Source organism: Cyberlindnera jadinii (genome assembly GCF_001661405.1).
Source record: "Cyberlindnera jadinii NRRL Y-1542 unplaced genomic scaffold CYBJAscaffold_27, whole genome shotgun sequence".
NCBI classification, from domain to species: Eukaryota; Fungi; Ascomycota; class Saccharomycetes; order Phaffomycetales; family Wickerhamomycetaceae; genus Williopsis; species Williopsis jadinii.
The window spans coordinates 3,292-15,254 of NW_017963678.1; the positions used below are offsets into that span (position 1 = coordinate 3,292).

The 11,963-nt window shown below is 42.0% G+C and overlaps 4 protein-coding genes across 4 annotated transcripts in view; 1 reads left to right on the top strand and 3 right to left on the bottom strand.

Annotated features, from left to right (window-relative positions):
- Positions 1-1,739: 1,739 nt before the first annotated feature.
- CYBJADRAFT_164972 (uncharacterized protein) lies at positions 1,740-3,091 on the bottom strand (the record flags this gene model as incomplete). The annotated part of the gene is made up of 2 exons (XM_020213893.1): positions 1,740-1,751; positions 1,775-3,091. The coding sequence occupies 2 exons, from the start codon at positions 3,089-3,091 to the stop codon at positions 1,740-1,742; spliced, it is 1,329 nt and encodes a 442-aa protein (XP_020067762.1).
- Positions 3,092-7,473: 4,382 nt separating this feature from the next.
- Positions 7,474-9,035, top strand: CYBJADRAFT_169976 (MATE family efflux transporter). Its single transcript, XM_020216011.1, has one exon. The coding sequence runs from the start codon at positions 7,543-7,545 to the stop codon at positions 9,013-9,015; it is 1,473 nt and encodes a 490-aa protein (XP_020067763.1). The 5' UTR covers positions 7,474-7,542; the 3' UTR covers positions 9,016-9,035.
- On the bottom strand, positions 9,024-10,739 carry CYBJADRAFT_169977 (Zn(II)2Cys6 transcription factor). The gene is made up of 2 exons (XM_020216012.1): positions 10,674-10,739; positions 9,024-10,613 (listed from the first exon to the last, which is right to left on the bottom strand). Exons 1-2 carry the CDS (start codon positions 10,683-10,685, stop codon positions 9,045-9,047), a joined length of 1,581 nt encoding a protein of 526 aa, XP_020067764.1. The 5' UTR covers positions 10,686-10,739; the 3' UTR covers positions 9,024-9,044.
- Positions 10,740-11,336: 597 nt separating this feature from the next.
- Positions 11,337-11,963, bottom strand: part of CYBJADRAFT_178915 (acetate uptake transporter family protein) — a gene marked incomplete at both ends in the record, with an annotated part of 2,796 nt that continues 2,169 nt past the window's right edge. Inside the window, one exon of the mRNA XM_020216964.1 lies at positions 11,337-11,846. Within this exon, the coding sequence (XP_020067765.1) occupies positions 11,337-11,846 (510 nt within the window). The remainder of the gene's footprint in view (positions 11,847-11,963) is intronic.

Sequence of the window (11,963 nt, forward strand, 5' to 3'; positions counted from 1 at the left end):
TAAAGACAGTACCGGATAACAATGTCTTGGGGATATTAGTCCCCTTTAACATCATCTCTGCTCCAGAAGTTGCCAATCCTCTATAGCTAGCATCGTACAACAGGACATGAGCCTCGTCGACAACTATACGTGAAATGACATGGAGATTTCCATCCACAGCCATTGTGGGTTTTGCAAATCGATCCATGAACGAAAGAACAACATCGTCTCTACAATGTTCAAGTTGCAGCAGAACAATGTCATGAGATATCAGAGTATCTGGGATCATGCCATTGCTTGGAAAGTACTTCACAAAGGTAGCCATACCTTTAAACTTCGCCTCAAGCAGTTCTTCGTATTGCTGTAGCAAAGCAACAAAGGGAACAAGTATCACTGTCGTACGCTGCACCCCTGGATGATTCGGATTATGTCTGTGTTTAAAGTGCAACGCATCAGCAGCAGCTGGAAGCAGCGATGCAATCGTCTTCCCAAAACCAGTCTTCAAATTCACCAGAATGGATTGATTTGTGAAGTACGATGTCTCAGATATCCAACATTGCTTATCGCTCAGGTAGTCAAAGTCTTTTCCATATAACATAGTACCAACCGCACGCAATTGGTATGAATCTTTGGTGTTGATAGAGTCATCGATATGGTACTTGAAGGCAACTTGATCAACTAGGGCCTGTGGTGATTCAAAGAGAAAACGCGCCCAACAATCGGCCAAAGCCAAAATAGCGTAGTTCACTTCAGCTGTCTTTGCATATGTGGATAAGCCAGTCTGTACAGAATGGTTTGCAATGAGTTCAATTGGATCTTTGAAGTGAATCAGGGAGTAAGTCCGGCTGTCCTTGGTGATGACTTGACGGTTAAAGTGCATAAGTACACGACGTAGAATCCTTCCTGTCATGCCACTAGCATGAGCTTTACCTTTCGATGGAACATTTCTCGTGAAGAAGTTTCTGATTATAGCAGTCTGCTTACTGCTGCTCAAGATGGCGTCTCCATATAGAAAGATGTATGTGTCAAGCATGTCCCGGATTGTCGGGGAGCGCAGTGGAACAGAGTATTCCTCATCCTTATCAATATCATCAATGTAGTCGTCATCCTCCCCTTCGCTCTCCTCCTGCTCCTCATCATGATGTTCGAGCCCACTCGTTATGTCAACCCCACCAACCATAAGCAAACGTTTCTCTATCTGTCTGATGATGTAGATGTAATAAGCAATTAACTTCAGAATCGGAGTAGGCACTATTCTTACCCGTGCATTTGGTTTGTTCTGAGATGTTCTCGTCTTTGAACCCGCCATAATAAACATCCCATCCTTGAAGAGTGACCGGTTGAGGATCCTCGTATTGCTCCATGTGGCTCTTGCGTATTCACTGCCTCCCGTCGGTCCAAAAACGGATATCAAGAGCAGAGGGAAGATATTATCTATCGCTATTGATTGGAACTCCTTCACCGTCTTCCATGGATTCTTCTTAGCTTCTTCCATCAATGTCTTAGGGAAAGTGGTGAGCTGAAAATCACCACCAAGTGAGGAGAACATCGAAAACCCAGATCCAGATTCCATAACATCTTCTTTCCCATTGCGAAGGATATATTGCCATACTTTATCAACATCCGGAAACTCCAGTGCTGGGTACTTTCTGCACAGACGATTGAGATCTTTCTTGAAAGAACTGATCCCATTTTGAACAAGCGTTGGAAGATACTCTTCTTTGAAATACAACGTACCACAGCGAACACCGTTATCTGAATCAGTTATCAAACTAAGTGGCAGTCGTCCTGATACCACACATTGCTTGGAAAGATATCTTATGTGTAAGAGTGTCTCAAATCTCGGAAGTCTTTGTCTTGACGTGTTAATAAAGTGTTGAAATGTCTCGTTCTCGGTGTCGTCGTCAAAAGAGCTTGAAATCAACAGCTTGGTAAAATTGACAACGGCATCCATTCGCCGGGCCTGCAACGAGGTTTTCTGTAAATCAGTTACGACAAACTGGTTACATCTATCGGACTCATCTTTTGGAGCAAGACCTACCAGCAGAAGTCCACAGCTGTCCGAATACAGTTCCACGTTTCCTGGGTCAACCATCATAATGCGTGTTGCCTTAGCAAGAGCAAGTGTCACTTCAGTCTTATCATAGAATCCAGTAGTGGCAGCAGAGTAGAGCACGCTCAAATAATTGGAAAGATCCGCATTGTAATTGAGCCTCTCCATAACAGACGCCGAACTCATTAGACCACACATATTGCAGATCCACTGCTTGAAGACGTTGACGTAAGCTTTCTGAGTAGAGTCCGTCACTTCGTTGAGCCAAAAGGGTGAATCCTTTGTAGTAGTTGAGTGTTCCGATACCCTTGAGTCCCTCACAAAGCAATGTCTTCTATCCTTATGATACTTGAGAGCGTATTCGTAAATGTCATTTGCCAACTTCATAAGAGAAGATTCATGCAACCACTGTTCTCTGAAATCCATCAAGCAGATCAGAGGATTCTCTTCTTTGAAGCCATTACATCTCTGAACAAAATCGATGATCTGCGACTCGTCGATATGCGCACATGCTTCTATCTGATGTTTAGGTTCGACCCCTTGCTGCGCATCACCACTTCTCAATTGTGGCATGGGAGATAATGGATAAGTGACAGTTTCGACTGGACCAGGAGCAAAACCATCAGACCGTGCTGATGTTCCCACTTGTATCACTATGTATCTCAGTTGTTGACCAGAGTAGAAACAGTAACCTCTGGATGGGATTGAACGTTTGGGCAATGTTGCACACCCTCTAAGATGTGACCTGGCTCCTGCAACATTGCGATAGCAGAAGGACTTGCAACTGCAACACATACTAAACTCCTCCACCTGAAGACCAGGAATAGTGTCACTAATCATCACGCAGTTGTATGCTGCAACTTTGAATTGATGGTAGATATTGTTCCCACACCGATCCAAGCAGGCCCGTAAAGCTCTTTGAGTGGGTTTGGATATCTTTTTGCTGGAATACGGGTTGATGACACATCCGTTTATAGGGTCAAAGGCAACACCAAAGTCGTGATCAACATGGAACCCCTCCACAACTTCAACGCTGGTTGTTTGATATGTATTATTCATGCTAATGTTTGAAGGTGAAAGCAAACTCAAGATCAAGGGGTTGTTATGTCACTTTCAAATACTCTGTTAATATTGTGCACCAATATGGATCGTAACAAACACTCACAGTTAGATTAAAGAAGTTTCTATACTACCAGGACTGGTTCCCAATAAGTGTTGACTCTATGGCTACCAAGACACTGATAACCATTGTTGATCATGCAGAAAACCTATTTGACGCGTTGGTAACGCGTTGGGCTTTCAACCAAATTCCCAAGTTTTCAAAACCCCCCCGTGTATCACCACCGTATATGGAAATAGCTCCTCGCCCTGTGTAGAATCTCCCCGTAAAGTGATCTCAGCTACAGTGTGAACTTCCCTGAGTTGTAAGGCCACTTAATGCCGCTTAAAGCCATTTACCTCCACTGAAGACTCTCCAAACAGAGAAACATCCGCACATCATTCCAAACCGCCCGGCTATTCTTAAACACTTGGACAAAAATCTTGTCTGCTGATAATACTGTAAAATCACACTTAAACTTGTATTATCTGATCCATTGGCCTAACAGTCGTCTTGTGTAGCTATTTCAAATTGGTTTCAAGAGTTCTGTTTTTCTAAAGTCATACATATACATTATATGACGAATATTCCCAATTCTCAATCGAAGATGTCTGTTTTCAAGAAAACTCCGTGAATTGCTTACATTCTTAAAACCATCACAACTCACGCTACTCTCATGCTAACGACATGATCTTAGTGGCAGTGTGTAATTAACATTCACAGAAATCCAGTGATACATGTTAACCCTTCTAGTCACCCTAATAGATGCACCAAGCGATATCTTTTTAGCAAAAGAGATATTTCGCACCAGGGGGACGTCACTCCCCCATACAAATTTTTGATGTGCGCGACGCAGTATATTGCCCATACCTATAGTCCGGGGTCTTTGATGGGAGCTATGTGATAATTACAGGGCTTGGTGGTGTTTCTTCATTGGTGTCAGGCTATTGTTCGAAGTTTTTGGTCATCTCGAAAGCTAAAGGTTGTTTTTGTAGTTGAATTGTTGTTTTGTGGAGTGCTCTACCTGGACCGTGGATATAATCACTTATCTAACAACTATATGTAGATGCAGATGAGATTATTGCAAGTTTAGCAGATTGCCAAATAGCAGTAGCACCTTCTTTGAAAATGGGTTGGTGTGTTTCAAAGTTGTTTCTAGAGCTGAAAGATCTGAACTTCATTGTTACAGATGTACATAAGAGAATGCAAAAGATGCTTTTCTCTATGCGATCAGCTTTGACTTTAATTGCGTTTACTTGACTTCTACGTCACCAGAGGATGTTACTGTCTACGGTGAGATATGAGAGAATAGGAGTTTTCGCTGGCAACGATTAAGTAACACTTTAAATGACCTCTTCATGTGCTTGGGTCATCTACTTTTTGAGTTTGAAACGTAGTGAACGCATATGTGCAAGATAACGTTATGGAGATGAGCTATTTGGTGTTCAACTTATATTTCTCAAAAGATTGTGACATCACAATGTATTATACAATCAACAACCAAAAAGTTTTTGATACACTTCTCTTGCACTTCAAGTGCCGGCTAAACGTTAGTAGTAATATGAAATAATGATAGTGAGATGATACCTAAGCAATGTGGTGTGAGACATACAAGATAACAGGTTTGTTCGTGAGAACTTAGGAAAGGAGGAAATACGATGGTCCAAAGACTTCTATTCAAACCATAGTGTAAACACTCAAACTGTGATAGTTCATATTCCAGGTTGCTTCGATAAGATATGAAAAAAAGGGGAATAAACTATTGTTCTGCCATAGTTTACAATTCGATTAATTCGGTAATAAACCCGAAACTCAGATCCGAAGGTCGAATAACACAGAGATCGCATGCAAATGCCAATTGAAATGTCTAGTGTTGATTCAGACCTGTGTGAAGCTTTAATCAAGGAGAGGACCTTACCCCGTTGAAATAAGGGATAGAGGTAGTTTTTCCATCAGTTCTTTGAGCCTTAACCTATTCCAATGTCCTAGTTGATCTGCTGTTACAAGTGTAGATCTCCATATCTCTTATTGGAAGACAAAATCTTGTACAATGGATGAAACCATTAAGACTTTGACATATGCTATCTCTAACACTGTTCCTGTGACTTTCACAGTCACTCAAAACCTTTCAAATCATTTGGAATAGCGTTATGTTCTAATTACCAGGACCTCATTCTAGAGCTACCATCCTTCAATGATTCCAAGCTTAGATTGTCAATGGAATAGGAGTGTTGATAACATGAGGTCTCCTTCCGCTTTGTTGATGTTTTTTTCAGCCCCCTGATATTAATGGTATGCGGATGTTTAGAGTCAGCAAAAAAATTGTGAAATCATAACAAGGCATCAACGATAGCTAACTTCACCAACGTTCAATGGCAGTAACAGCTTCCATTGGAAAAAATCGACTTAGAGTACCGTTAGTAGAGCTCTATATCAGAGAGAATTAAACTGTTAGCTATGTGTAGCTTGTAGAGTCAGCACAATGTGGTCATAGCTGGATGACTTTAGGTACAAAAGACACAATGAGTAACAATAAAAGTCAATTCATACCCTTCAAGGTTAAGCATAACCTCGATCTATCAAAAGAGAGATGGCTAGTGGATAATAAAGAAGATTATGTATTGTGTAACAGAAACTAAAACGTTTGGAAAACAGATTGTGCGGAAATCGATAGGTTTAGGTTATGCCATAGCTTAAAATATGACAGTAACAACAAAAGACAATGGCACTCAAGAACCGCAGGGGAGCTTTGAGCTGTTCATGTTTGTTAGACTAGAATTCAGATCTCTTCGAATAACCGTATGGTATTCGTGTTGGGTTATTCTTTGAAATTTGGTGTTGACTCACTGTTAAAATGTGGAATAGAAAAGAACAATGGTATGAACGAAGCACCAAATTTCAAATCACCACAGAAGAAATTGGATCTCCGTAATAGCTCTTACCACCTAACATCCACACCAATTACTCCTAAATGGTAGTACTTTGAAGTTTTATCTCACCTAATTATCTTTTTATGCTGGTCAAAGCAGCTTGGTGCCTATTCTTCAGTTTTGCTTCCTGCATAACCAATTACACCATCTATCCAGGGCTAGTCCCAGATAACTATGGGATAAGAACAGTTTCTCAAGAGCTACACCAGGTTTCTCAAGAGCTACACCAGGTTTCTCATGATGAAACTCAACGAAATGTACTGTTATCTAATGAATTCCGAAATTTTTCTGACAAATCAGTAGCCTTCACCAAAACAACCAAGGCTTTTATCACGACATTCCAACCAATACACAGTTGCTACAAACCACATAAGCGTGTGATTCTAGTATGTTAATACGTGCTTATCTGAAGTATATGACACGTCAAAGAATATTCAGGTGGACGATAAGTTACCACAAATATTCTCCATGTGTTTATGATCAAGGAAATCACGTCGTAAGTCAACCATGGAGTGTGAGAGTCTTCTCATCCAGCATCCGTCAAGTGTCATAAAGCCAAGATCTGAGCTACATCTACGACACACAAATCGGCATCAATTTATACTGTGATCCCAGCTACGGCTCGTATACTTCAAAGTTGTTCCAGAAATGGTTTATTCAAACCATGGAGAAGCATTCTGCAGCAATGGTGATCCTCAAAGATATTCCAGCAGAAGCATCCCCTGTAAACATCCTTAATGTCACTCTTATGAAATATTCTGAGCTCAGTTTCCACAAGGTCTTCGTTGTTCCCTTCGTTCTCAACTGACGAAACAGGTCTTGGTTCTCTGATTGTGAGCATTTTTATATGTCTTTAGAAATGTAAAGAAAAAGATATTGTCTACCACATCTACTGAGCGCAATATAGCTGATATCTAGGGTATTATCTAGTGGAATTTCCAACAGCGAGGTCAAACATAGGAGCTGATTTCAACTATTTCAACCTATTGGGGATAAACTAACGAGCTGAAAATGCATAGAGCCTTTGTTACTTCAACTCGGCACTGTGTACAGTTAAATTAAACTTCTGCAGAGATTGATTACTCTTCATCAGCAGCTCAATATACACGTCACAATCGGATGGTAAAGACCCTTCCTTACAATAAACCAAAGAATAAGACGAGAAGAGCTCACCAAACCATCAAAACATCACCGCCAACTAAGAATCACTACCAGTTGAATGGTCTAAAAATGGATCGGCCACGCCCCATCGCACTTGTCCGTTTTCGTAGTCGAAATTCCGCGCGCGTTGGCCGGCTATCGTTGTCCATTACGGAAAGAAATCCCGATGGCCGTCAGCTCCAACATCATCACCATCAGCAGTTTTTACTTTTCCCTTCCGATCTTCTTCGTCCTCCAAGTATATATCGAGACGATTGTCCTGGTCAAACTGTTGCTGCTGTTCTGTCCTTGAAGGTGTCATAGATAGGGAAATCTCACACATGTCTACTTTCACTACTGAAACTTCAAGACTCCTATCTGATCCAACTGTCCCGGAGGAGGAATATGGAATCCATGACAACTCTGACGATAGCACCACCACGCTACAAGATGGATATATCACAACAACAGCGGAAGAGGCATCTGCAATTTCAAAGTCGTCACTCTCATTGATCATTACCTTCTTCCTCCAGTACTCATTGAACGTGGTTTCGATCTTCTCTGTGGGTCACATTGGAAAGACTGAGCTCGCAGCAGTTTCCTTATCTGCGATGACCTTCAACATTAGTGCCGGTGTGTTCCAAGGAATGGCAACTTCGCTCGATACGTTCTGCTCACAAGCATACGGCGCAGGGAAAATGAAACTCGTTGGGCTCCATTTTCAGAGGTGTGTGTGCATGGTGTTTGTAATTGCCATTCCGATAAACCTGATGTGGTGGTTCTCAGCCTCAATTCTTAACTTATTCGTCCCTGATAAGGACCTCACATCGCTTGCACAGAACTACCTGAGAATCTTGGCTTTTGGTTCTCCTGGGTTCATTCTTTTCGAAACAGGGAAGAGATTTTTACAAGCACAAGGCAATTTCCACGGGGCCAAGTATGTGCTATATATTTGCACACCGATAAACGCTGTGCTAAACTACGTATTGGTGTGGGACTCAAGTGTTGGTATTGGGTTCTATGGTGCTGCCCTTGCCACTGCAGTCAGTTATACCCTCATGGCGTTCCTATTGCTATGTTACGCTGCCTATGTTGATGGATCAAAATGCTGGAATGGGCTTCAAATTAGAGAATCCTGTAAGAATTGGGGTCCAATGGCTTCTTTAGCATTGCCTGGTGTTATAATGATCGAAGCAGAGTTCCTCGCGTTTGAGATCTTGACGCTTAGTGCTGCGAAATTTGGTACAGAGACACTTGCTGCTCAGTCAATTGCTTCCACCTGTGCATCCCTCGTCTTCCAGGTCCCATTTGGACTGAGTGTTGCGGCATGTACAAGAGTAGCAACTTACATTGGATCACAGAACGTTATCAGTGCTCAGATTGCAATTAAAGTGTCACTTATCATTGCCCTTATACTCGGAGTGGTCCTTGCATCAAGTGTCTACAATGGGAAGGACATCATCATTTCCTGGTTTACAGACGATTCTAAAGTCATTGAGCAGACACTTGTGGTGATTCAGGTCTTGGCTTACAACCAGCTATTTGATACGGTGAATGTTATATCAGCGGGCTGTTTGAGAGCACAGGGTCGTCAGAAAATTGGAAGCAATCTGAATCTCTTCTGCTATTACGCCATTGGCTTGCCTATGGCAATGTATTTGGCCTTCCATAGAGGATGGGGACTCAAAGGTCTATGGTTTGGGTTAAGTTCTGGAGTTTTCGTTTTAGCCATTGCAGAACTCATAGCGATTTTCACGGCTGATTGGGAATGGATTGTTCGCAAATCCATAGAGAGGAACAGCGTAGAGTATTGAGAAAATAGATCGTTTATTGCGTATACCACTCAGTAGGCCATTAAATCGACATTAAGGTTGGGGTTTATGTTATTCCATGCTCTTTTCATCATTTCAATTGAATACTGTGCAGACCCTGAGCCCCAGCCTGCTAACAGATGGAAAATGCTATCCAATTTGAACTTCTGCTCATCCGTACTAGCGCTGAATCCAGCAGCTAGTAGTGGCCATTGAACCATCATCAATGGGAAGATGATACTATCTGTAGCGTTTTCAGCTTTTATTCCAGCAGTAACTGAGTCTAAAATGCTGTTGACAAGTTCAATAACGGCACTTGTGTCCAAAGGCACATGGAGAAATTTGGTTAAAACTGTCAACAATGCTGCATTCACATAGGTCATGTGTGTAGTTTGTGCCCATGGATATTTAGAATCCAGTTCTATAGCTGTGAAGTCATAATCTTTGAACGCTCTGAGTTCGCTAATCATATCAAAGACAAAATCAGAATCGGCCTTTGGCCCAATATTGGTATTCCCCTTACGCATCCGAGTCATTAATTTAATCAGAGGCGGAAGCAATTTGTTATGAAATCCAAAGATGTAGTTGAAATCTTCTTTTGAGACAAGTTGTAATTCCCTGAGTATTTGAACTTCATTTTCATCATTCACATTAGTTGAAAGCTTCTCTATTTCATGGGACTGGACCAGAACTCCCCCGAAAGGTGCGGTGAGCCCAGCAAGTATTTCAAACCCGGTGAACCAACACTTACAAAATGTCAATACCTTTGTCTTTGGAAATGCCTCGTCTATGAATACCTTCCGTAGTAACTCCTTGGCCCCCTTAAGATGGCTTCTCCAGCTGTCCTTCATACTGGATGCATTGTCTGATGTGAGTAAAAGTATTGTCAGAGTCAAAGTTTCCACTGTTTGTACAATTATACTCAAGTTTAATGATTCAACTTGATCTTTAGATAAAGTCAACACCATTGTATAATCATTCAACAGCTCTAGTGTCTTTTTCATAAAAGCAGCACATGCATTTTGATCGTCGTCCTCAAGTGTTCTTCTATAAGACAGTCGAGCCCCGGATGCCAGCATTGCAAAATAGAGGTAGTCCTTTTTCATCGAGTACTGTATGACAACATCCCTAAAGAAGAACGCATCTGATGACGCTTTCAAAGGAGCAACGATTTCAGCAAACTCTGAAAAGAACACATCGAAGTATTTCCTGTGCATTTCATCACTTAGCGACAGTATGGATTCAAATGGGAATGAGAAAATGGTATCGGAATCGAGAACCGCATCGCGTGTAGGTTCCACTCTAGGTCCCCCATACGGCTGCTTGAGCAGAGCGTAATCAATTCTGGATGCCAAATCAGGCAATTCATGAGGAGATGCAATGAATGGGCTAATACTCTCATCCAGCGCAATTGCCTGATCTATTTTCGCAGATAGATCCTTGTCTATAAGATCCAGGGCCCCGAATGACGCATTGTTAGCCTGCTCACGGTTTGCTTCAAGCGCTGTTTCAACCATCCGGAATTTACTCCCATTTGTAGCATAAGTACACTCTTTGTCCCTTTTGGAGCATCGGATGCACTTTGGCTTTGCCTCATCACACTAGTTACAACGTGTTAGTCGACAATACGCATTGGGAATGTAGAATTATGTGGTACGCACCTTCACCTTCATCTTCTTACATTGAAGGCACCCCCCTCGACTGTATTTGGATCTCTTCCTTCTCTGTGCCTGTGCAGCACTGGCTATAAGGGGAATCTGGTCCTCGAGCGTTAGGTTCTTGTCTATTTGGTCCATTTCGTGTATGTTTGTTATCCGTTGTTTGATTATCTGAGAGGGAAACGGATGTTTGTTTGTTTATTTTTGTTTTGTTTTGTTTGTTTATTTTTCGACCAACGGCTCTAAAATCCCCGGTGCTGTCTGTTCAACCAACAAAAAAAAACCCGGACAAGAGAAAAAAGCATGAAATATACATCCGGACACCACACTGTGTTGTTCTGGCTTGTTGTTGTTACTCTTGTTGCTCTGGTTACGACGACTAATGAAGAACGCCGTGGAATGTAAAGAACTCTGATTATACGTGTCGAGTCATTGAACGCTCAGGTCACTTTAGCTGTTGTATCACATCTAAGTGATTCAATTCACCATGGTGGTCTATGTTTTGTAAGGTGGGCTCTGGTTAAGGCACCAAAGCCATCCACTATAGTAAAAACCACCTGTGTCGATCGACGTGTGCTCTTCTAGAATGACACTACATCACTTTAAACCAAGAAAATATATGTCATAATCAGCTAAAATAGGGTGTTCAAAGTATATGGCTTAAGGCTAAACTCTTGGTGCATGTGGCATTGGACTTGCCGGGATTGTGAGATACGAGTTTGAGCTATCTGCAACACCTGCATAGACAATGAAGAATCCAACAAACGTGGCAACCAATCCCAGCACACCACCTGCCTTTGTAGCTGTAGTATTGTCGTTGTACTTTCCAATAGCTAAGCACATCAGGAACACCCAAACAAGCAGGAAGAGGATAAAGAATGGCCATGTGGATTTAAACGTGCATAGCCACATCAAGAATGCGAATATTGTCCAAGCAGTAAGATAGAAACCAAGCGCATTACCCAACTCTTCCGTCGTTGAATAGCTCGAGGTTATACCAAACGCATCAATCAACAGGCCAGCGTAGCCCATCCAAAATCCACCGAATGATCCCAGTGCTGTCGCAGCAAAGGTGTTCTCAATAACCAAGCACCATAGACCAGATATTGTTTCCACAACACCGGCAAAAAAGAGTGCACACGAAGCAATAACTTTGGCATTTGTCACACCCCTGGCCTCGGTATTCACGAGAGAGACAACAAAGCAACAGATACAGAATGAAGTTAACCCCAATGGCACTGGATTACCCATTGGCCTATGGGGAGTTGCATGAAGACCAGGTTGAAGATCACC